General features: G+C 38.8%; 1 protein-coding gene across 25 annotated transcripts in view; it reads right to left on the reverse strand.

The window, feature by feature from the left end:
- Nucleotides 1–25,926, reverse strand: part of MADD (MAP kinase activating death domain) — a 68,764-nt gene that overhangs the window by 15,376 nt on the left and 27,462 nt on the right. For 5 of the 25 annotated variants that reach the window (XM_088057301.1, XM_088057299.1, XM_088057294.1 and 2 more), the window contains 21 exons: nt 25,045–25,238; nt 24,131–24,462; nt 23,364–23,503; nt 22,052–22,153; nt 21,160–21,198; nt 20,079–20,138; nt 19,517–19,619; nt 18,294–18,480; nt 17,974–18,124; nt 15,369–15,575; nt 10,494–10,547; nt 7,406–7,503; nt 6,992–7,075; nt 6,400–6,558; nt 4,835–4,943; nt 4,227–4,289; nt 3,719–3,839; nt 2,493–2,598; nt 1,354–1,464; nt 408–515; nt 153–317 (listed from right to left, as the gene is read on the reverse strand). In XM_088057301.1, coding sequence (XP_087913427.1) covers nt 153–317; nt 408–515; nt 1,354–1,464; nt 2,493–2,598; nt 3,719–3,839; nt 4,227–4,289; nt 4,835–4,943; nt 6,400–6,558; nt 6,992–7,075; nt 7,406–7,503; nt 10,494–10,547; nt 15,369–15,575; nt 17,974–18,124; nt 18,294–18,480; nt 19,517–19,619; nt 20,079–20,138; nt 21,160–21,198; nt 22,052–22,153; nt 23,364–23,503; nt 24,131–24,462; nt 25,045–25,238 — 2,693 coding nt within the window. The remainder of the gene's footprint in view (nt 1–152; nt 318–407; nt 516–1,353; nt 1,465–2,492; nt 2,599–3,718; nt 3,840–4,226; nt 4,290–4,834; nt 4,944–6,399; nt 6,559–6,991; nt 7,076–7,405; nt 7,504–10,493; nt 10,548–15,368; nt 15,576–17,973; nt 18,125–18,293; nt 18,481–19,516; nt 19,620–20,078; nt 20,139–21,159; nt 21,199–22,051; nt 22,154–23,363; nt 23,504–24,130; nt 24,463–25,044; nt 25,239–25,926) is intronic. The other 20 variants (XM_088057305.1, XM_088057297.1, XM_088057296.1 and 17 more) reach the window with 17 other exon arrangements.

The following is a 25,926-nucleotide window of genomic DNA, read 5'->3' on the forward strand; positions in this document are numbered from 1 at the left end:
TCAGTGCTGCTAAACAGCCATTTCAGTTCAGTAACCAGCATTGGAAAGAGAGTGCTATTTTTTGATTAAATATGAAACATGATACGCAAAGGATTTGGTTTTTTCTGTGCTGTTATCCCTGCAGTATTGTCTACATTAAACAAGATTCAAACCTTCTTTGTGTAGAACTTGTTCAGTTGTGTCTCCTGACCATTCCTGCGCCAGAGGCAAAGCACTTTTGTTTTGGGACAGTAAGTCATGTTGATGAGTTTTTCATACCACCAACGTTCATACACAGTTCCAATGTTGCTTCTCAGCACAATACAATCATCACATACCTGGGAGCACAAAATATTACATAAGATTTTTTAATCTATTTCTCTCATTCCTTCCGCTACTACTTGCATTAGTATTATTCTTGTCTCTACCTCCATGAAAAATATGTCTCCTGTTGTGTCTGTCCCAGCATGTACTACAAAAGTCTGCTTCTTGATGTGGCGGCTGCCACTGGGTCTCACAGGGAGTTCCCGTCCATTCTAGAAAAAAACCCACATTAATGAATTGGGATGACATTAGGTGACACAAATGAAAGAAAGAAGAATTTTTAACAGTATTTAATGAGCTTATTTGGAGATAAATTCAGACAAAGCCGTAAGCAAGATACTCCAGTATGAGTAATAAGTGTGACTGTGAGAGTTACCACAGCATACAACATTCATGTGGGTACCATACTCAGTATAGGAAAGTGAGGTGTCTGAGTTCTGTTATCATTGCAGGAAACTGGTCTGATTTTTCCCAATCAATTATAAGATGATTTTGTGTCTTTTCTGTGCAGAAAAGTAAGATCCAAATGTAGAAATTACCTTTAAAAGAGCCTAACTTGTGTCCACCCTGGTGATGATTGTGTTTAAAACTGCCTAGATTTACTAAGTGAGGCTTTAGCCTATATTCTTATTGATCATTACAGGACATCAGGTTTATTCTGTATGAATTCTGGAAACAGTTTTGTACAGAAACTGATTACAGGTCTTATACTGGCCTGGAAACTGACAGAAGACTAAACACTTCTTACAGTCAAAGTAATCATAAAGGTTCCTGCCAACAAAACGTATTAACAAAATATTAATGTTGCATAGAACTATGATATGTGTCATGTTTATACATATTTGTATTTCAGCTCTAACTGAACATTATAAACAGGCCCATATAGTCACAGTCTTTATTCTACACTTGTGAAGATTAGCACTTAAAAATTCAATTAATTTAAATATTTTTAAATTTGTGTTGCAGAGAATATACGTAAGATTTTTTCAGGCAATTTATCTCTTCCACTGTAGATACCAGAGGTATATCACTCATCACTGTTTTACTTACCAGATTGGCAAGTTTGTCTAGAATATCATTTATTTGCTGGCTGTGCACCAATCCAATATGTGATTTTCCCATTAAACGACGCACCTTTTTCCTAATATCATTCTTGTTCACCTAGAAAGCAGATACACAGACAGTTGCATACTCTCCTCTATTCACAGGAGGCAACTCCAATCTCCCAAACATATCTTGGTTTCCATTGCTAAGAAGCAAAATAACTGACCTCCAGTTCACTCATGCAAGGGCCTCTTTAACTCAGCAGTACAGGACCACGTTGCACACATCCCACTTTTCAGCTACTGTACAAAGGATGCTGTGCTCAACAGATTTCCTGCCTGCAGATTTCCTGTGCACAAGCTGCAGTTCCACTACCCACCACTTCCAGCTCCTGACATCAAAAGCCTCAGTTCCCTATGTTACCACTTCTGAGTCTCATTGGCCAGACCAGCTTCACCTCTTCCTCTGCACAGACTCAAGTTAGGCACCTGTGGAGCCCTCAATATCTTTCAGAATTCTCATTCTTTCAGCATGTGTTTCCTGGTCACTAGGCTGTGGCTCTAACACTCCCAGGGAGTCTTCAAACAGCAAAAGGTTGATGAAGATGAGCAGAAGGCAAGCTCAGAAGCAAAATATTTCTGCCTCAGTTGCCATTTCGAAAGGCTACTATAAATGCCGGCCATTGTTACTAAAGGCTTCAAAGACAGTAATACACTCATGCTTGAGTGCTGATTTCAAGCTGGATGAAACACTGATTTTTAACACATTTGCATCACAACCTTAATGTTGTGGAGTGTATAAAACTAATTCAATCTGCTTCCTTCCTTTAGCAAGGATTCTTTGTGCTTGAAAGAAAGCATTATATTTTTTAATATACTTTAAAATTAAAACCTACTAGGCTCTGCTATGCAAAACAAGAAAATAAAGTACCAAAGCATAGGGTTTGCAGGATTATGCCTCTCTTGATAGCTCAAATAAATTCATCTCTCTAGTAACAGAAAGCCTTCCAACTTTGCAGTTTCTAGAAACTACCCTTATTATCCACTGCTCTGAGTTTCATAAACAGAGATGTATGGTTTCAAGACAACACCAACAAAATATATTGCTTAAACGTGAGCAGCAATCTATTAAAAAGAACAAGTCACCTTTATCATGAGCATATAAGCAATCATATTATGCAGCAGTGTAGCTAACAAACGATCCTCATCATCCTCCAAACGCTTTCGATCGTGTTCTCCCAGGGAAAGATACCTGCAAGAAGAGCTACATCTGAAGCAGACTCAGGCATTCTTCATCCACATCACTAAAGCACTGGCAAAGGACACAGCACTGTTTGTGAAGTGTATGGCAAATAAAACCTCTAAAAACACTAAGTTAAATGGTCGTTTTCCAGTAAAACATTGTGATCAGTAATTAAACATTTCCCTTAATTATTAACTAGTTGAAACAAATAACATCTGCTCAGTGAGAAATCTGTTAGTGGTCCACTGGGCTTATCCATTTCCTGTTCTCTGCAGTCACAGCTCCATGACAATTACAGCTGTCAGAAGAGGAGCACATAACTCAGTGCAAGAGCTATCCAGCATTAGAGCTTAAATACAGCTGCAAGGCAGAAGAAAGCTGATGAAGGAAGCGCATCAGGCACTCTCTTCTGCCAGTAAGGCAGGCAGTTCCTGGAATAATAATTTTGAGACTATCACCCCAAATTAGTTCTTATTTTGGCTACCAGATTTCATGTTCCATGATAGCTTAGCAGTAGAGCTGCAGGTGGTAGACAAGAGCACAGAATGACCAGCTGTTAACAGAGCTGGGGGGAGGAAGAGGAAGTTAGTCAAGATTGACATCTTAGAAGCAGTCAAGCCTTAGGCAACCACGCAGATATTTCTAGAGAGTGGTTTCCTCATAGGTTTTTGGTTTGTTTTTAACTACAAGCTGTGAAAACACTTTGCATTTTGAGAAGGCTCAAAATGCCTTTTCCGGAAATATATAAGTCTTTCACTTTATGTCAACACACTATTATTCCAGAATATAGCCATCCTGCCACAGAAATCTCTTGCTTTACTAATGATCTAGTCTATTCCATCCGTTCATATTGTTATCATGCTTACATTAACGATTTCTCTGGAAAGATCTCACCACAAGGGTTAAAAAATACCTATGTCATAACTGAAGACAAATATTTCAGTATTAGCAGCTACTGACCAGCAGAGAGAGAAAAGGCTCCCTTTCAAATAGCCAGATATAGTAACAAGGTTTACAAAGTGATAATAGCATGTTAGGCAGAATTAAAGTGGTTTTTTTCCCTACTATTTTTACTATTTCAGCCCTGAGTGAAAAAATGAGGAGGAAAAAGGTCTACTAAAGAATTTACCTGTCAATCATCTCCTGAGGTCCCTGGTCCATCCCCATTCCTTCTCTCTCTAGCATCACAGCATCCAAAAAAGCATCTTCCCAGAACTGCATCTGGTCCCACAAAGTTGAACGCTCTTTGCCTATGCAATGTATAAAAAAAATTGAGCATTTATTCCATTTATCCAGTCAGATACTTTAGGGTTAATTCCTGTTCATTCCCACTCCTTGAAAATACCATAAGACAACACACAATGAAACTATATTAAAAAAAATTTTAAAAAAAGGTTACTTGTAAACCACAAGCAATATCACAGCTGAAGAAAAGTGTAAAAGAAAAGACAAAACTCTCATTCTAATTAATGGCACAATATTTTTAACCCCTTACAGTAAAGTACTTCTCATCTCTATTCTTTAAGGAGTGTATCTTCTTCCGTAAACTGTTAACACTGCCCAAAAGAGACAAGAATATCTCACACAGACACAGATCACAGCAAACACACAGAGAAGTGGAAAGATAAGATTATTACTCAGAGAGAAGGTTTCCATTGCAGCATCCTCTAACTGGTCCCAGACAGATCCTTTATCCCTACCTGCACCATTCCAAGCAGGCAGGAACGATAAATGGGAAGGATGAAAAACACAGGAAGAGAGAGCTTTTGATTAACAGCAAGTCCAGACAAAATACAAAAAAGCCAATGTACTCCTAATTCAAGGATACACTTGAAGCCCTTAAGTACTCTGAGTTTAGCCCTCTGTTCAGTGAGTTAAGCTGAATGATCTTTTTTTCAAGATCAGCGATAAATTTTAGCTTTTCACCCCTTCTGCACACTGTTTAAAGAATTCATATCCAAGAAAAGCAAGAGACTTGTACAGACTTAATTTTACTACACCATAATATATATACTACACCAAAATAAACTACACACCAATCTCCTCTTACACTTATTCAATTTCCCCAGCAAAACTTTGGCTTTACTCTGAAAGGTCTGATGTGCCTTCCTATTCTACCAGCATGGACAACAGCTAGAGGTTAAAAACAGTGTCAGGGAAAGTGAAAATTCCAGTCTATTCTAGACATGATTTCATCTGAACTTCAACATGAAAGATTCCCTCCCCACCAAAAAAAGTAGCTTACCCAAGAGTCCTTCATACAGATAGACACGCTGGTTCCCATCCTCTGGACCTCTCCCTGGAGTACTCCCTTTGCTATCCTTCACACTCTGCTTCAAGTTGTGAGACTTGGCCTGAAAATAATACAAAAGAAGTATTGGAACTTAACTCTGCACCCTGCAGGTGAGAGTTAACACTCTTGCACTGTTGGGTTTCAGACACAGTTTGCAAACTGTACTTCAAAAAAGCTTCTCCTGCAAACATTCACAAAACAATTGTTTTGTTCAAAGAGTACCATAATGCACTTAAACGTCCAGAGTCAGACAAAGAAAAATCTAAGAGACAAAGAAATCAAAACACAGAGGAGGCACAATGCTTCCCTGAAGGAAAACTGAGGCAAATCAAAATTGCAAGCCTCAGACTAAAGGAAATAACCTTTTTTGTCATCCCTCATATTTCGCACTTATGCATTCATAAAGGTATGACATTAAGCAAATAATTACATATCATCTGGCTAGTAGGCCCAGAGAGCTGGGACTACCAGTCAGCAGGAACTGACAACCAAGCTGGCCCATTCATTTCTCTACCACCAGGCAAACTATGGTGCGGTATTTGAATTCACTGCACATTGTATACACCCATCATCTTTGCTCTAAACCTCTTGCAAGCCTTCTTAGAATTTTATTTAGTTTCCATTTAGTTCTATTCTATTTAGTTTAGTAGAAAAAGGCAGAAAAGTAAATGTTAAAAAAAAAGTTTGACTCTTCAGTAACTGAGAGGACACCCTCTTGCAACAAAGGAAGCAGACACGGTTAAATAATTTTCATGTTTTTTGTAGAAATCTGCCATGAAACACAATGGTTTTGTTTGTTTCTTGACATTGGAAGTAGAAGCCCTGTAAAGGCTTTTACAGTCTTGTCACAATTATAAAATAATGAATACAGTGAGACTAATCTTAAGGTTAGTCTTAAGTTGTTTTCTTATTTCACTGAGAGCTTGATTTAGCCAAATCAAGTGTATCCTTATTTTCTGGGTAAGATGTATATTAGAGGTTATACACAATAATCAAAGACTTTACAAAATGAATTGCTCACAAATCATTTGGATTTTACCACATACAGATCTTCCAACCAGGCAAATATATTTAAATGTTATAATTACACTTCAAGTAGAATTAAAGCAATATTTTAAAGAAACAGAACAGCAGCTAAAACTAGAATGGATCATTTCTTTACTCTACCAAACAGCTACTCCTAAGAAACAGGGAATTTTCCTTTTAGTAAGGATGAACAATGCCCACTAATGTTGTATTGCCTTTGAAAGGTAATTAAATGTCAATTACGTTGAGAGAAATATTGAATTAATATTAAACATTACTAGAATCTCTAGGGTGGTGCAAGATGTGAATCTACTACTTTCTAAAAACTATTTTTTGCACAGGAAATGAAGAAAGGTATGTGGATCCAGACAAAACAACATCTTTGACATTGTAATAACTGATTAACCCTTAGAACTGAATCAGAGATCCTCTTCCATACATGCACACACACTGAAATATTACTGTACAAAGGAAGTCTGCAATGCCCTTACAAAGATAGAGCTAGTAGCAGAGTTTGTCTCAATTTCACTGTCTGACACAGTGCCTCTGGATCCTGCTAAATTGCCACCATTTTCCACACTTGGGCCATCACCAGCATTGCTACTCAAGTCACTGTCTGCTCCCAACGTCTCTCCAGAACTGTTACTAACCTATGGAGAAAAAGAAAGCAATTACCTTCAATGGATAATACATCTGAGATTTTTTCTTATTTTTAATGCAACAAACAATTTGCCTTTTTGGCTCTCAGGTTACCTTTTTAAACTTCTATTCTTTATAGATGGTTTATACACAACTAAGACATATTTATAGAATTGTTGCAATCCAACACCAATATGTAGGAATATGTTAACAGCAATGAGCACCACATGTGAAGGCTGCAATCTGCTCATAAAGCAAGCACAATGTATGCTCTGTCAGACACACATGCTTGCTACACGCTCAGGGGCTCTGGAGAGAGAACTCAGAGTACATTATGTATGTGACACTGTGCTGCCACACCACACGAATAGTAGGCACAAAATGCCCTTCCCCACTTTAACAAGCAGTCAATCACATCCAGATTTCACTCTGGGCATATCCTACCACAGTGCTGACTTCAGAATCCTGGCTTGTACTTCGGACCATGACTGTTGGTCCTCCACTGGGAAGAGAGTCAAAATCACTCTTCTGCAATCAAAACATATAACGGACAAGAAGGGTCACATTAGTTTTTACCATAAGGAGAGGACATCACTTCCCATTCTTCTGGGCTCCTAAATCACATGCCTTATGCTTCTTTAGTTTATTTAGACAATCAAATAGAAACTACTGTCTTAGTGTCAAAAAGATCATGGTGTCCTGTAACTGACTTTACAAAAACCAATGCCCTAGAGTAAGGGGTGAAGAAATGAGCCTCTCAAGAATACTCAAACCCTAGAAGTCTTCCCATAATTAAGTAGTGAACAGAAGAATCCTGTCTCTTACCACACAAATAAAGCAAGCATAGGAGCCACTGACCTGAGAACCTGAGGCCAAACTGAGGCCACTGTCTGCACTGATTTGGGATTTCTTCTCATCTGTTTCTCCCAAATCCAACTGTTTCACACCTTCTGGTCCTGAACAAAGGAAAAAGTAAATAATTACTGTACCAACTAAAAACAGCAAAGGAGAAAGCAGATGACAGACTGGAAGCAGGAACAGTACCAAGAAAACAGATCTGCTTTCTCATTTATTTGAATTTTAATGTACTTTTATTATTCCTTGGTACTGAAAACAACAAGACCAGCAGAACACATCTGCTAGTCTTCAAACATTGGTTTGAGTTTCAAATACTCTGAAGTTCAAGAGTGACTATAATTAAACTACCTTTCTTAGCCATTCAAGAGAGATAAGAAGACAAACAACAGTCAAGTAGCTTCCAGCTACAGTAACACATGCAGAGCAGCTGACATTCAACTCTAGGAAGCCACTTCCTTTAATTCTTGGTAATAAAAAATAATACCTATTTACTTAAAAGTCAGAATCCTTTTTTGAACAGCTAAATTGCTCAAAGTCCTGGACTGAGTTTTTTTGGTTGCCCACTGCAACTATCTAGGCAAAAATCAGGCAACACGTGACAAGAAAATAAACAGCAACAATTGGTGTTACCCGGCAAGATTTTCAAAGACTAAGCTTGTATGATGCTGTACTTCACAACATTCCCCAATTACATTAACAAATGGCTCTCCAGAGTTGGCAATCACATAGGTAGGAGAGAGAGGGAATCAGCAAGCTTTGAACTCATGCATTCATTAACCCAAAGATCAAAAAAACAAAAAAGGGAAAGAAAGGATAAAGAACTTCATGTTCAATTTCCCATGCACTTCTAGAATTATATCATCTATTGTCCTCAGATGGGATGGCAGAAAGAAAAGAGAATGATAGAGAGGTAGAGTCTGAAAAGAAATTTGGATAAGCACTGAATGAAGTAAATAACAATGCAAGAAAGAAGTGTGTTATAGGCTGTACACAGAATGTTAATACTCTCAGAAAGGGGAAGAGACTGAATGCAATACTTCTGCCATAGCCATATCTGCCAACTATTCAGTAACAGGAAGACATGATCAGCTGCTGGAATATTTATATTATATACCCATGTCTATAGCCAGTATCTCTAAGCAAACAATGCCACTATCTCTGCAACCAATGATCACAACAACCTGGGAATTATGAACATGTTTGTACTATATGTAATATTAGAGAGGGTAAGACAGTGAAAAGGAAAGAAAAAAGGAAGGGAAGAGAGAGAGAGAGAGAAGGATAATATACAAAGATTTGTGTGAGTGAGTTTGAAATGATATGTAAATTCATGAATAGCAAAGCCATAAGCTGGCTGTGCAGACCATAATAGCTTACTACTCAACCACCAATTCTTCCTGTGAAGTGTTTACAAAAATATTCTTCATTTTTATAGTATTTTGTCTCTAGACCCAAATGCCTTAAGTTACTGTTAATCAAGTCCTCAAAGACTCTAAGAAAGAGAAAGCATAAACAAAATTTATGAAGAAAAATACCTAAAAATATCTTTCCTAAGAATTTGGAATATTATTCTTCACTGAAATACACATAGCTCACTTCTAGAGGTCTATTTCCGCTCATTCAAGTGGTCATCATTTCTAGTTCTGATACAGCAAAAAGTTTTATATCTCATTACTACAGCAGTAACACAAAATTTCAGCTGTGTGTTTTAAGTAATTGAGGAGTTTCCTGTCCCAACACAAAAGTCAGGCATGTTTCTGGCAGTTTGACTTTTAAAGGAATTGAAATTGACTAAAGCAGTTCAGATATTTGAGGACTGTGACTGAGTTTAAGGAGCACAACAGCCACAATTACATCGTTGTCACTGTCAATTTACAGGCACTTAAAAACCTCGATTTCCCTTCTTTATGGAGCCATATGTCTAATACACATGGAACACTAAAACCTCTATCCCTCCCAATGTAGGCACCTACCTGAAAGGCTCAATTTGGGAGAGCAGGTGTGTGCATGTGCTGTGTTTGTCTCACACACTCCTACCTCAGCAGATAGCAATTCACACTTGAGTAGAATACGCTGTACTGCAGAGGTGCCCCACTCACCCCATTGTCTCTGAACTAACTCCAGAACTTAACAGAAGGATTTAACTGAGGTAAGCAAACCCAGGCCTGGCCAGAGGAATCTTCACTCACTCAACTTAGCTATCAATCCTCCCCAAACTGCAGTCTGTTTGGGAAAATAGGCAGCATCAGCTCTGCAAAGTACAAACTAAGCTCATGGTTAGGAAAAACCTAACACAACATGGTTGTTATAAATTGGCTGTTGTCCTTATGTGATATGTCCCTATTTACAACAGTGACAACCAAAAGAGCAAAACCTGGTATTGCACCTGCAGAGTATAAATCTTCAATATTTTCTTCATTATCATATTTCAATAGATGTTCAGATTTGTGCAGATTTAGACTATTATTTAGACTCTGCAACAGCCTCAAACTATTTCACTCCTTCTTTACCAAGGGATATGAAAAACAAAATCAAGTTGATTCCTTATCATGAGGCTATTTTCTAGAAGCCATCACTAAATACAATTCTTCACATACACCTTCTCTCTCCCACTCAGAAGTATTTCTTGTTGCAGACTGACTGCTCATGGTTGATGCCAGTTAAAATTCGCCATCCCACGGCTTGAACAAACAGGAATTCTTCATTCTGGTAACATTTAATCAATCAACATATCCATATCAACAACTTGTTAAACAAGTTTTAACTTTTAAGGAAGGAGATCTTAAAATTCTTCCATATTAATCTGATTGGTGAGGAAGCAGAACACCTGCTTCCTCTTCTTTGAAGGCAGTATTTGGGGGAGGAAAAAAGAAAGGAAAAAAAAAAAAAGAAGATATATTTGAACACAATTTCCTCAGGGCAAACAGATCTGTTTGGTCTCTTCAATGGAGACTTTCTTGATAGATTTTTGTTCTTGTGAGTATAAAACCTGTGTGCCATAGATGCAAGCTCACCCTGCACCTGGGGAGTTGGCAGTTATGGGGAGGCTGGAGGAGTCAGTTTCTACATTTTTTTTTAATTTCCTTACTCGTTTTTTCCAAAGATTTTTGCTTTTTCACTTCCTGGTGCTTGTTCCACAATTCTACCCAAGATGCATTGAAAGCAGGAGAGAAAGAGAAACAGTCAGCAGCTGGTCAGACAGGTGAAAATGGGGAAAAAATTTCAAACAAAAACCCCACCCCTTCACCTCCAAAAAAAAAAAACCAAAAACCAAAAAAAAGAAAAAAAAGTAAAAAAAAAAGTAGAATTTTATGACAACTACTGAGTGAAAGGTTAATTAACACCATTTCATTTTAAAAGAAATCAATGTTATGTATTGACCACTGCATCATCTCTTAGTAACAGTATTCAAACATTAGAGATGACTTCATATAGTTGTGGTTGTGCATCCCCCCTCCCCTCCTCGGGCCACACTTTGACAACAGTGAATCAACTAAGGAAAAACAGCTCTTATGAACAAAAAATCACCTTTTCTAAGAAAGGGATTTAACACTCTTAGATATTTACTCCTCTAAAACATAGGCATCACAGAAGCTCTAATTAACAGAAACATTTTGGTGTCTCTAGTTTATATCACTGAAAGGAGAAAGACACAAAAACAGCAGCAGCAATTCCAAAAATATTGAAGTGTAGGTTAATACAATATTTAACCAATATTATATCTTATCACAAAGTTTACCAGTTATTTTTGACCTGACAATATTCTCAATAAATGCCTGGCTCTGCCTATGAACCTGTCCTATATGCAAAGAGCTGAACTTCACTGCATCCACTTGCTCCAGTCAGGGTATAGAGAACAGAAAAAGGTAAAGAACTAAAATGAGCAAGATATCAGATGTGCTTAATTCCCACTTCCAAAACTCAAAGTCACAGCACTCTAATCAAGTTGACAAATTCCGTAAGAGAATATACAATGCACAGACCAGCAAAACAATCTGAAGTTTTCTTAAAACTGAATTTGAAATTTAGCTCTGGGATAAAAGAGTGATGAGGCACTTGCACTTTTCTATCACTCACTTTGTTCAGCTCTCTGAAATGCAGCCACCTTTTCTGCTCAGAAACATCAGATCATTCCAGGTGCTGGCCTGTTGGCCAAAGGAGACATTACAAGTTGACATGCTGAGCTGACTCTGAGTGTTAGGCACCGTCCTCTCTCACTTGCACCATTAAAACTGGGGACATTAGAGAGGAAGACCCTCTTAGAAAAGTGGCAAAGGAAAGGAAAAAGAAGTAAAATGTTCTTTTACTGCTCTTTAAGAAAACTTCGTGAGCAATTGGAAGGTCACTAAAGTGTGTTAGAAACCCATTCAAGCCTGCAAATAGCAGAAATATGGGTAAGACAGGCTCTAAATAAGTTCTATTCAGCAAAACATCCACTGAAAAAAAAAATGTAAAAGGATAGGCTATAACTGTAGAGGAAGGCTCCAAAGTATTATGAAAAAAGACATCAGGAATGACATAAATGCAACAAGGTAGAAAAAGCTAGAAAGATGAGTTCTAGCCTACCAATCTCTAGATCTGCTTCATGATTGATGGATGTTCCTTCAACTTTCATAAATAGACAGATGGATAAGATAAAATTGCTGAGAGATCCAAACAGCATCCTACAGGCTTATCAAGCTGAGCACACACTGGCACAGATAACAATCTCTAAGATGGACTCAATTTGTTTGTTAAAGGGCTTTGAAAACATCTGGCCTCTTCCATCCTTAGTCTATCTGGCTTTAATTTAAAAATCACCAGTCTGAAAGCTACAACACCTGTCATTAACTTACTTTTAGCTGACTTGTCTGTTAATTTGGTGTAGAGTATATCCTAGCACATTAAAAACAAACTAGATTTTACTCTCAACTACTTAGTCAAAGAAGAAAAACAAAACTTCAAATAAACTCACAGGGCATAAAATACTACACCTACTACAACTTTGTTGCATGAACCTGAATTAAACAGGACAGCAGGTCCAAAAAGGACCTGATGCAGATGAAGTATGTAGCACAATCTTTTCTGTTTAAAAAAAAAACAGCCAAAATAAAGTGATCTGACTGGATTAAACTATTATTTAAAAACTAGTAATGGAAACTTCAATAAGTACTGACATTTTCATTAACAGTTATGGAAAGTATGCAATAAACCAAACTTATGACTAACAACAAGGGGTAAATTAATTAACCATCAACTTAAAAGCCACCAGTGTCCTAACAAAAAGACCTACACTACAGGTGATGACCTACGCTACAGATGATGAACCCTGGAAGACAAAGAACCTGGAAGAACGGAAGTAAGCAACTGGTGAGTATGAGAAGCATCATCTTCACACTGAATTTTCTAGGTAGGAATTAGTTATCAAAGCACAGTCAAGATCAAAGCTCAGCAAGTAAAATTCCATCCCACTACACCTCAGAAACAGGAAACCCTGTGAACTTCATGGCCATTATTCCTGTAGTACCAGAAAACTGCACAGATTCAGCTACCACAGATTCAGCTCTAGATGTGCGATGCAGTTCAATCATCCCACTAACATACACTTTACATAATGCTACTACAAACATAGCTGTACATTGTTTTATTCCATCCTTCTGAAGACCTCTCCTTCCAGTATTTCCTCCTGTATCTAGGTAAAGAGGTTAGCAGCCAAATTTGCATTTCATCTACACAATACCAAGAGATTAATTCAAAGTTTTATTTACATATCTGCACCCTGAGGCTCTAAGTACCTTCCAAATTTCACAGAATCAAGGAACTACTGAAGTTCAAAGGAACCTGTGGACATCATCTAGTCCAGCCTCCCTGCTTAAAGCAGGATCAACTAAAGCTGCCTGCCACAGGACCATATCCAGTCAGGTACTCACTTTCTCCACAGATGGAGAATCCACCACCTTTCCCGGCAACCTGTTCCAGTATTGGATCATCTTCACATAAAAAACATTTTTTTCCATGTTTAAATGGAACTACTTACAAATATGTTGTTAATTCAGCAACATGTAAATATTTACCAAATGCTCTTCCATAAATAAAATAGTTTGAATGAGAACATCTGCATTTCACAGCTAAGCCACAACTAATACCAATCCTGTATATCTGAAGTTGTCTTATTCTGAAGTTCCCATGACAGAATATAAAGGTAGTAAGCAAGCAGCTTTAAATTATCTCTCTGCAACACAAGAGAAACACCCTTTACTTGTAGATCACATGAGTCAGATGAACATGGAGACTACACTGTTTTTACAGAAATTTCCTAAAAAGTGACTTCCATACCAGTTCATGTTTTGTGGTGAAAGACAAAAGCAGTTAGAAAAAAAAGACTTCAGGAAAAACATTCAAGTATTTTGAACTTGGGTCAGTCTAGGTAAAACCATATCCTTCTTGTAATTTAGCTCCATAAAGACAAGTGGAAATCATCATAGCATCAGAACCACCAATGAGAATGTACCTCTGCATGTCCTTGAAGAGTGAATTGTTTAAGGCTAATATTCTGGCAACAATAGTTAACATGGCATATTACATAGCACTTCTTTTGAAAAGCACTTCTTATGATGCTTCACAAACAGGAATTATCTGATCTCTATGATTTCCATTTATATGAGGCTTTAATTTCATCTAAGGGAAAGAAGCAGTCTTAGCAATCTCATCAAAAAATCTCTCTTCATTCTTTAAAAGAACACTGTCCTAGAGCCTAGTTTATTCTTAGTTGTGCCAGCAGCATACTTTCCTTTTTCACTTCCACAGAAAAGTAATGAAGTACCCAGAGCAAACCAAACAACTAACTGAAATGCTGGAAATCTGAAACTCTTTCAGCTTCCTGACAGCTTTTCAAATCGAGGGCAAGACTAGTTTCTGAGCAACTGCCTCCATAGATTACCTCTTTAGAAAAGAAAGCAAATCAAGTCAGAGGGGTTCAGTATAAGTTCAGGACTCAACAGCACCCAGCCTTTAGTTATTACGTGTGTATAAGAAAGAATGTCTGTAGTCTTGTCGCTCAGCTGCTCAACACACACATTCCCTTGTCTCATGCCAAACTACACATATAAGCACCACACTTTCAGAAGATTAATCTTTCATACAGTGATTCCACATTATTTTAAACAGGCTGTAAGAAGCAACATCTATAATTTAACATGACGTATTTTTGCAGCTGACAAAAAATTTCTCATATGCTGATGGTACTTCTCATGTTTACAACCCACAGCATTCAACCAAAGTAATTTTTTTCTTTCTCCTCCACCAAAAGAGTCTGTAAAGCCCTTTTTATATTAAACAGTTCTGAAAGCCCTACTTCAAACTTTAACCCAAGACATAGGGAAAAGCTATACCATCAAAGAGTAAGACAGGAAAATCTCCAGTGACCAGCCTAGCAGATGCTGTTTAGAAGAACACACATTCTACTTGTTATTGCATAGAAGGAAAATCCATCAGTCCTGCTCACTGAAACTGTAACACTATAACTAACATCTTTTTGGAAATTTTGTTGTTAACAAACAGCAGATTTTGGATCCCACTTGTAACAGGATACAATCTACATAATTCACAGGTAGCCAGCAATGACAGAAAACCTTTGTTTCATGTTTCCCTTCCACAGCTGCCCTTTCTGAAGTCCTGCTGTCCCTGTTCCTCTTTTACCATTTCCCGTTGCTGGAAAACAGCAATCACAGAGCAAAAAATAAGGCTGTTTAAGGTGTAATGAAATATAGAAACAATTAAGATTAGACAACTTCTGGGAGAAAATTGTGGTGGATAGTTTATCTGAGAGTAGGGTGAAAACACATATGATTGTTCCTTGTGACCCAAGGTGTAAATGAAGCATGTTACTGTTGCAATGTAGTGTGTTAAAATGGAGAGAATGCAAATAGAACCTAATGCCAAACCAGAAGTCCCCCCTGCACTTCACATGCACCTCAATACACACCAATGGAAGCAATAAAATTTTCTTCCTTTAGACTTCTTGTGTCAAACTCCCGTGGCCCTTTGCCTGCAGGGCTCGGTGGCTTTGGCATTAGCTGAGGTACCGGCAGCTGTGTCGCAGGTTTTGGCTCCACTCTTGGGGATGATGCAGGATCCTTGCCAACTGGAGTGACAGATCCATCTGTAGGACTTCGTTTTCTCTTTTCTGGTTCTTTAAATAAAAAAAAACAGTGTTGAGAGAAAATAAATAAATAAAGAACTTGAAAGAAGCACAAGGAAAAAGGAAATGAGAGCAGGAGAAGAAAGATGAGACAGATGGTCTCACCTAAATCATTAAGCCTGGCACTGAAACAGCTCATTGCCACATTTGTTCCCATAGGTCAACATAGCTTGCTGATAGTCTGACACGCTGGTGGAAACAGTAAAGGAGAAAGCCAGGGTACTGTTTTAGGGATACTCAAGTATCTCATTTCTGTATACCTGAAACCTAGGAATGTTCTCTGACACAGTAACTGCAGCATCTCCTCTGCCGAACTGTGAAGAATTAAACAACTCTGCCTAAACTAACAAGAATACTATTTATAGGAGGTAAGTAAGTTCCTTTTACAGGGCAAACATGACAAATACAATTAATTTTGTGGGTAACACTAAATGAAACTTCAGTTAGGGAAAAACCCCCAAAAATGCCAACCAGCTATAGCTCTTCCATCAGTCTGAGACTTCCTATAACCATATGTCCTTAAAGGCAGTTTGGATTATTTCTCTGTATCAAACCCCACAGTCTGAATTACATCAAAACCTTCAGAAAAGAATAATTAAAACCAGGTTTTCCATAAAGAGCCTCCTGCACAAACTATTCCAATACCTCATGAATCTAATACTCAGAAATTCATATCCTATTATCTAAATCTGTCATACCACTAGACCTTGTGACACCTTTGTTCAGTGAATTTAAGATTCTGCTATTAGTAACACCTTTCTATTTAGACAGTAATTGAAAAGAATCAACACCTAACACTCAACAGACTAAACACTTCCATCCTTAAGAGCAAAAGTGCTCCCCAATTCCTTGTAGATCTTCTCACAAACCTCAACTTTGCAGGGTGTGATGACCAGAACTGGGAGCACTACTTCAGCTGTGGGTCTTGTTACTGACACATCAAGTCAGTAGCTGCATTCCAAATGTGTATGCACAGATACACAGCGCCCCCCTTCCCAGTTTTTACAGACACAGTAAATAGTGGGAAGGCCACACACAGCAGCAGGAGACTGCTTCCTAGGATATATCTCCCAATCCTACTGTTACTGCCAACTATCCTTGTTCCTAAATACAAGTACTTAGTTTGACCATATTATAATAACTTAATCACAACCATGCTTTATTAAGATTTAGCTTACTCTAGACAAGCTCTAGATAAGCTATATCCATCATGTCCTGTAGGATTACTAGTTTATTACCATATGTTAAATAATATCAATGTAAGGCCTAATCTCTGTAAAACATTTCTAGAAATAAAAACTAATTTCAACAAATTGAAAACAATTAAAACATACTAAACAGCTAAAACTTGACTACAAATTAAAATGCTATGCAATAATGAGAAGAGTCTTTAAAAGTTTGCACCAAATTTTGTCTGCCACAACCACCATTAGTTTTCTGGGAAAACTCTACTTACCATCAAATTATGCTATTTGGTCTTCACTCTAAAACTACTGAGCTTTACATCAGCCACTCCAATTTTCCTTAGAATCAGTGTCAGACTAAAATTAATTACCAAGATTGTAATTGTAATTACCAAGATCAACCTATTCTCCACATTCAGGACTGTTCCACTAGCACAGCCTTCCTTATCTTCCTCAGCATTCCAACAGTGACTGGAAAGGAACACGGGGTGTATCTAAGCCAACTCATAAAAAATCCCTGATGCAAGACCCAAAACACCAACTATAAAGGGTTTAGTAGATGCTACTCCTCTGCTACAATGAAATAAGTAACTTTCCATCATTTGAGATTACAGAAAAGTCAGATACTAAGCAGAGATTTAGCTTTTCATCATCTTTTGCTTTCTTCCTTAGCATGCATTCTCTTATTTCGCATCAAGAATCAGATTCTTAAGAAACAGCTGAAAAATTAAGAGATATTTTCAGACTTTCTTCTCCAAGAGTATTTAGTTGTATAAGAACAATTGTGTAGTGCAATGTGGTTGGTGAGATGTAAGTCTTGTATGGTTCAACATTACAAGTATCACCCTCTCTACGGAGGTTGCCTGCAACAACTTTCCAAGACTGTGGCTGTAACAATTTTAGCTGAAGGTCCCCATTCTCAAAATTTCCACTTCAGCTGTAGAAGTGCCAGGTTTTGCATCTCACTGAAGAGTTCCCACTTTCAATTAAGTATCAGTATAACCATTATTTTGCTCTGGTCCAGCAACGTGTATAAGAAACACAAAACAGGCTTCAAGCTTCATAAGGCTTCAGTAACAATGGTACAATTCTCACCATTTTGGAACTGTTGGAAAAGCCCTGAAATATCAAAAGGCACAAAAACAGCTACCTTCCCAAACTTGCTTGGTTCATAAATACTGTATTCTCATAAACACTTTTCTTACCTTTATTATAGTAGTGAGTATGTGCTATCTCTAGTAGGCCAAAAACACTGGCCATGCCTCCCAGGCCAGCATTTGCATATGATTGCTCCAGGCTTAACACAGTGCACTTCAGCAGATCCAGCATGCCTTTATAAACTTTGCGGCTGATCTCCTGTAATGAAATCCCCATTAGTGCTGCTATTTCAGAAATGAGAAAGTAATTCAAGAACATAAATTCCTAAACTGATGTAACATCAGCTTTTCACAATTGACAAGAACTTCCTGTGAACTGAGCCTCAGCAGACACTCAGTGTGAGGACCCTGCTGAGTTCAGCACTGACCACGTCCTGTATGACATCCTGTCGAGCATCCTCCTCTGACTGGATCGTGCGATTCAGCTTGCTCAGTACAAAGACGCGGAGCTGCTCACTCTCCAGCAGACGTCGGACTCTCTTCATGTTCAGCCAGCCAACACCTTGCCCATCAAGAACATTGTGTACCACCTCCTTCAGGAACTGCTGGTTCTCACTGACACATTTAAAAGAAGGCAGGCAAAAGTTAGTCACCCTCTGCTTCTTTTGGCTTGCATGGGAAGAGAGCTATGGCCAGGGCACACAAGAAGTACCTTCTCTATCAACAGTAGTTGACATCTAGCCCTGTTTGCTGCTAATGTAACTGCACACAGCTCAAGTTCTGTTCCATAGGTGCAGTATCAAATACTTTATTCTGTCCTTTATTTCCTATAAAACGCCAAAATCAGGCTTTCCTCTAGCTCCTCTAGGTACCACTCCACCCTTCACTTTCAAGCAACCCTCAGAATTCACAGGAATCCTTTATGCCTCAATCTTCTTCCACAGCCCCCGTGTCTGAGCTGTAAGCTTTCTTTGAAAGAGGAAGTGCAGCACTATTAATGCATTACTGCAGCAGCCTTGGCACATGGTTTGTGTGGCACATGTTTGCTCAGCTTCTTTTGCCACAGAGGGAAAGGTAAGAAGGAAACTCCCGTGTAACCTGCTGCATTGCCCAGTCTGAACTACAGTTATTGTCCTTACTTGTCCCCCAAAGCCAGTAGATCAAAATTAATTCACTCTACCCATGACTGCTACATAAGAAAGGGAGGAGAAAGCACAGGCAGAGGTCATGTAATGTTTACTTGCACCATTCCCAAGGCTGAGAAAGGCACTTCACATGAATTTATGGAATCAAACTGCTTCATTGTACTCAGTTGATCACCCTACATAGTGCATTAAAACTCGACTGGGCTAGATCACCTTGTTCAGAACACTCAATTACAAAGAATAACTACTGAGTTAAAGTAGAAACCTAGAACATTTTGGATCTCAGACAAAAGGGGGATATATTTTGGAGCACAGAAAAATAAGCATATGTCCCATTAACTGAAAGACATCTGTACCAAATCTTCTTAGACAATAACATGTCCAGGTCTAAGACAACAGAAAAGCATTATTTAATTTTCAACAGCTAGACTTCTTAGGAAAAATTGGCCAGGTATGAGGCCACTCTAACGACACTGTACACTTCAAAAGCAGGAAAAAAATATTACCTGGAATTGCTAGTTCGTCCCTGAGGTGATGGTGATTCTCTTTTCACTGTTGGGCTGTGCTTTATGACTGAAGACTTCTGATCAACAAGGGCTCGCCTGTTTCCTAAAGAGGAGAGGAAACAGAATGAAAGGAAAGGGTGGAAAGAAAACAATCTGATCCCAGCACAGTAACAAGCAACACTAAAGTTGGCTAACACACCTATTCAAATTACAGGTAACAGACTTCAAACAAAATGGAAACTCCAAAAAAGCAGCAGCATATATCATATTCTAGCGTCACACATCGGCAGAAAACAGTAATGGGAGTAATGCAGAGAGAAAAAGAGAAGATGGTAATGGGAGCAGGAGGTGAGAGGCAGGAAAAGTTTGGCTGCTCTGCATGCAGTTCCACAACAAGAACCATCTTCAAATTAGTCACTGTATGTAAAAGCATAATGCATTGAGGGTGACTAGTATAGATCATGTGGTACTGGTTACCCAGCAAGAAAGGTAGCCCGAAGTCAGGCACAGGGAATGCTGGAAACTGTTACATCATGCACAGCTCATGCTGTAGGGAACCCACCTTCATTGCTTACTGGGCCAGCTTCAGTAATAATCTCCATTATAGTATTTAACCCAAATACTGGGACACAAAATATACAATTAGTAGTGTACTGAAATATCTAAACTCCCCACTGTCAGCATCAAAAGAATCCAACTACCAGTTTCTTCCCAGCCCTCCCTCAAAATAAAACCCAAATGACACTAGAGCAGGAAGGATGTTTGAAAGCCCAAGACCACAAGGGCCAGAATAACTGAAGAGATAGTGCTTGACTTGAAATTTGGCATAGTGGAACCAGCATATTGCATCTTCAAGGACATTATTGCATATATTGTATTTGAATGGCACTGAAAAACCATCTGCATCACCAAGGAAAAAATATCAGTGGATGCGCATGAAATAAAAATTAAAAAGGAAGATGGAAAGTGGTCAAACAGCAGCAATGAAATGGAGTCCCAGCATCATTTCCCATTACAGTTAGAAACACACACTTGGCAAGAACGAGTAAATGCAGCAACTTTGTACCTCTACAACAGAGACAACAACATCTAAAAACCACTGAAGTGCCCAGTGGGAATCCCAGTGAGCCAGCATGCACATGTAAATGAAGACACACACACACACGCATACTCGCACACAGTTGCACATGCATAAAACAGACTGAGCTACTCCATGGAAATCCCATCCTCATATCTGCACAGTAGCATTAAAGGCCCTACAGGATTAAAATAGTCAAGAAAAGAACACCAAAGTGCAGAAGATGAGGCACAAAGCATGAATGTGGAATGGCAAACCCCATCACTGTTTTCTTCCAATGCATGGAATCAGTCATTAAGTTTACCCATGGAAAAAACCCTGACACAAAGCATGTTTCTTATCCAGTACAACTGGACATGAAAACATAACCAACTGGTAAAAGGTTGTCAAAAACAGCTGTGCAGAATCTCTGCTAGTGTTTTCACCCTACCAGTCCTGTTACTCCTCATTTTACACACAGGGAATGATTACTTGTCTCAAAAACAAAGCCCAAAGCAGAAACACAAAATCTAGCTTTAGGTCTTTGTTTCTACAAGGTCAAAGGTCAGCAAAACGTCATACCAACCTTCATCCACATCCCTTCCCAATTCCAGATTAAAGTAATCTTTACCGATAAAAGTGATGAGGAGGAAAAAATAAATGAAAAAAAAAATCAACACATTAAAGCAAAAGCAGTAAGTTCTAATCAGATAGAATAACTCAAAAGGTAAAATAAAACCTCTCCTCAGTAAAGCATCTGAAAAGGTCTCAACACTACGACACCAGTGCAAGCTCAGTCACCCCTGCAATATTGCATTGGGTACAAGGATGACCAGGCTGTCTAACACGCATGGTGTGAGGGCCATTTCTCTAGTGCCCATTCAGACGTGTCATCTAATGATACTGCAGACAAACAGGAGACGTTCTATGAAAAGATTGTGCACATATGCTTGGGATTGATCTTCACTCTCATAGAACTGAAAGCATGGTTGTAACTTGATTTTCTATTCAGCAATCTGAAAAGAGGATAAACACTTTTGAAACTCACGTAATCTGCAGTCTCCATGGGAGGTTGGCATTACCCCCACTTACAAATGCAGTATCATCACTCTAATAAATTACCTAAGGCTAAGCATGAAGATAGTGACAGTACAAAAAGCAGGACCTACCTCTTGGCTCCCATTCTTTACACTAAGTAGTTAAAAATAAAACAAAACAAAATACACTAAGAATGTTGGTTTTGTTTTGTATCACTCAGCCTAGACGGGACAGTCTCCCATCCCAACATAGCCCAATTGTTGGGAAAAAGACTGACTGAAAAATATCATAACAATTAACAATTAACTTGCTCCTTAACACAGGTACTACCCAAACGACCAAAAGGCTTCACTCCCAGGATTCCTATTAGGGACAGGACCTCAGACTGCCAAGTCACAAGAACTGAAAAGGCTGTAGAAGACAAAGGGAAAAATGGTTACCTTTCAGGCTGGGAAAGGGAGTATTCTTGTCTCTCCCAACTTTGGTTGGTAGGGCTAAGTTGGACAGACTGAAACTTGTGCTGTGGTTTCTGTACAGGCTGCCTATGATAGAAGACAAAAATAATTAAATGCCTCCTGCTCACTGCACACACCCAAAGATCCTGTAATTCACCATCTTATTTCAGACCCTTAATGATTAAGTTCTTCTTTATTACCCAAAAGTCTCACAACCATAACATGACCTCATTTACATTGCAACCACAACTATACTCAGATTATTCTAAACAGTACAAAAACATAAGTCTTAGCATTCATGTCACAATAATTGATGTTACATCTTCAAGTCTGAAATGTAACAGCAAAACCCTTCTGTCTTCCTGCACTTAGATCACATCACCTTAGCTCTACCTTGTAGTTTGATCCTGGTTTTGGGAGCAAATGAATGACTGGGCCCCGTGTGAAAACAGGATGACAGAAGATCTGCAAAACGTGTAACTCTGAAGTGAGGGCTGTGCACTGTGTCTTGTGAAACACTGTAAATCTGCCATGGAACCATGCTTTGAAATAGAAGCTTTTCATTTATTAGGAAAAAACATTCTTCCTGGTCCAGGCAGATCTTAAGGACACAATTATGCATCATCATCTGCTTAAGCCCGTAGACAGTCTGAAAGCATCACATTTAGATAAGGAGTTGATTAACACTTCAAGTTATTAATTTAAAGTGTCAACATATTATTTCAATCTGTTTCTTTGTTTTTTGTAACAGTTATTTTACCAGAAACATTAAATATACTTTCCCCAGTGCTACAAACTTCTTTCACCACTTTTTACTGTAGTGCAAGACTCAAGTGGCCATGTCTTCTGTCACTCATTAAGAGATTATAGATTCATGTTCCACACCTGTGATTTTTTTTTTTAAATTAAAATATAATTGAAAGTAGGCAGTCAAGGAATTGAATTTAACACCTAAACACACAACATGACAGCATGGAAGGCATATTACTGTAAGATTTTTTTATCAATTTCATAAAATTACACAACGCTTTGTTAAAATGAAACTGAAGAAATTTCTGATCTGTGCCCTAAAGAGCCATACAATTCAAGGGGCTAACCACAAAACCAAAGTCCTTCTTACTGAAGAATATAGAAAGCAATAGTTGTCAGCAGTTGTCAGTAAGCCACTATGACTACTGGAGAGCTGGTAGCAATTTGACAGCCAAATCATTCTCTTGACTAGCCATCCCTCTGTTCCATCTCTCTGTACCCTCTGATACAGTAAATAAAACCAGCTTAATGAATGCATTGTACATACTTGCAAAAGACATGATGCCCCCAAAACCTTCGCTGCTATTGTTGGAGACAGTAGAGTTTGGGGAGCTGGCCCTGGAATCTGAATCTGCATCAGAATCACTGGCCAGTTTTAAACTGTTTGGCCGGAGTAACTTCTGAGACCTTTAAAGAAATTAAGTACATCCGTTATTAGCATTCCCCCTTCCCACCCCAACACATTGTATGGTTGTGGGAGACTGATGTTGGTCTCATTCCCACCAGTTTTCACCACACTACCTGCACCTTCTGGGAAAGAAAAAAACCACCCAAACCAACAAGGAAAAGGAAAAAAAAGAACTGAAACATCTCTACATTCAGGCTTTTATAGCCTTTCAGGGCATGCTGAAAACTTGTCTACAAAAGGGTGTTGGCAGACTTGCAGGTGAAAGGGTTCTGGTTTGAAAAGAGTAACAAAAAACCCGTTGCCACAAATAATTGCAGTATCCTTCCCCCAAAAGACAGACTTACCAAAACAGTTTCCAGAATCAGTACATGATATTTCAGAATGTTCTACAAAGAGCTGTTAATTCTCATAGCTTCTACAACTTACATAAAAGTAAGGAACTGAGGGACTAAGCAAGTGCTTTTATTCAAACCAGAAGGGTTGACAGAATTTCAATATTAAATGAAAGTGATCAACAACACATCTCACGTGCCAAAGACATTTGAGTGCACGAATGTTAAACTACATGAAGCAGACAGAAACCCCAGAAGCGCTGTACAGAAGGGCAGGAGACAAGGAGGACTCACCTGCTTCCATTGAGATTCTGGTTAAATCTTGGGGTATAGCTCTCTTCCTGCTCATCATCTTCATCCTCCGTAGGAAAACCATACTGTGGTTCAAAGTATGGATTGTCATACTCCCGCTTCCTCACCACCCCTTCTGAGGAGCTCATGCTGCCAGCTGCGATGTCACTCTCGCGACGATCCAAGCTTATCTTGGGAAAGCTTGCTTGCAGTGGCAAGGAAGAGAGATGGTTTGAAAATCCAGCAGCCAACTTCTCTTCTATTTCTGCTGAGTCTGCTGCCTCCTGTGGACCAGTCAAATCATTGATCTGTTCGCTAATTTGCGATACATACAACTGAAGGGCAGGACAAGAACAATTATTTCAAACTGGGAAATCTGCACAGTCCTTGCTGCTTGCTAAGGGGCCCCCACCACATCCCCACCATCTGTGTCTCTAAACTAGGATTTTATATACACTGCAGTATTTGTGCATTGTTCTAGGGACTTACTCTCCTTTAAAACAGCTCTGACTAATGTTAGCTCAGGATAATGGCTTTCCATTACCATGTTCCCATTCTTCTTAAAAGACCAGAAATTTGTGAGTTTCCCCACCCTACTCTCTGTTCCTCTAAAGACATCAGGTCTTTCCATATTCTGTAAAAGCAGTTCCTGCAGTCCCAACCTGGACCATTTCTCCCTGCTAATGCTGCATTTTTCAATGCACTGGAACTCTTTGTACGGGAATGGTCTATCCCAGCATAAGGGTACCAGCAAACCCCACCTTGCTCAGAAAGTCCAGGGTGAGCATGCAATTTAATCTGTGCATGGTGTCACAGTCCTATTAGTTTTTGCCCTTCTCAGAAAGAACCACTTGTATTCTCCCATTCTTTATATCCTAATACGCTGATCTTGAGGCTGAACTCATCTCAGTACACACATGATTCACTCCATGGATGACAGTGCTGGGGCTGCTACTGGCTGTAGTACTGGAACTTGAACGAGGCTGGTTATTCTCTTGGGAGTTCTCACTGTCCATGGTCTGTTCATCAGGATCCCCTGAATATTCTTGAAAATCATCAAATTCCACTTCACTAGCATCACCAAGGGCTGCATGAGTCAGGGGGTCAACGTCTGCAAACACATCATTATTCATTAAACAACATTGTCTTCCTCAGCCTTTTGCCCATCTAACTAACTATCCCTAGAAGATGAGGACTGCTCAACAGAATCAACCTGCATAAAAATTTAGGTTGTAAAGGGCTTTTGGAGGTCATCCATTCCAATTCTCTCCTCAAAGCAGAAGCACCTTCAAAATTAAAGCAAGTTACTCAGAGCTTTGTCCCACTGAATTTTTGGAAGTTTTGAAGGGCTTGACATTCTACAGTGATCCTGGGAACTTCTTCAAGTACAATAACCATTAAGTTATTTTCCTTATGTCCAAGTAGAGTTTCTTTTGTTGCAGCTTATGATTATTACCCCTTGTCCCTGGGATGCGGGAAATGTTTTGGGACTCCTAGATTTAGTTTATTGAACAAAGTGAGTGGCTTTGTTATATGTAACAGCTTATATATGAAGCTTATATGTAGCTTCCACATAAGCCACAGAGAATGCATTTTTCTGCCCCCACTAGAGTAAAAGCTAGCACTGAAGACCAACATGCAGGGGCAAGAGGGAGCTCACACTCTGCTGTCCATATTGGACAGTATTTACTGCTGGCAGCAGCAAGTTGTTTCCAGATCTAGTGAACCAGTTTTGTTCAGCAGCACCCATTTCTGTTCTTCCTCTTCACAGTGTCCTTTGGAAGAAGTTGTTTATAAGC

The sequence above is a fragment of the Pseudopodoces humilis genome, chromosome 7 (assembly GCF_049639895.1).
Source record: "Pseudopodoces humilis isolate 2021_Gansu_Grassland_sample_001 chromosome 7, ASM4963989v1, whole genome shotgun sequence".
NCBI classification, from domain to species: Eukaryota; Metazoa; Chordata; class Aves; order Passeriformes; family Paridae; genus Pseudopodoces; species Pseudopodoces humilis.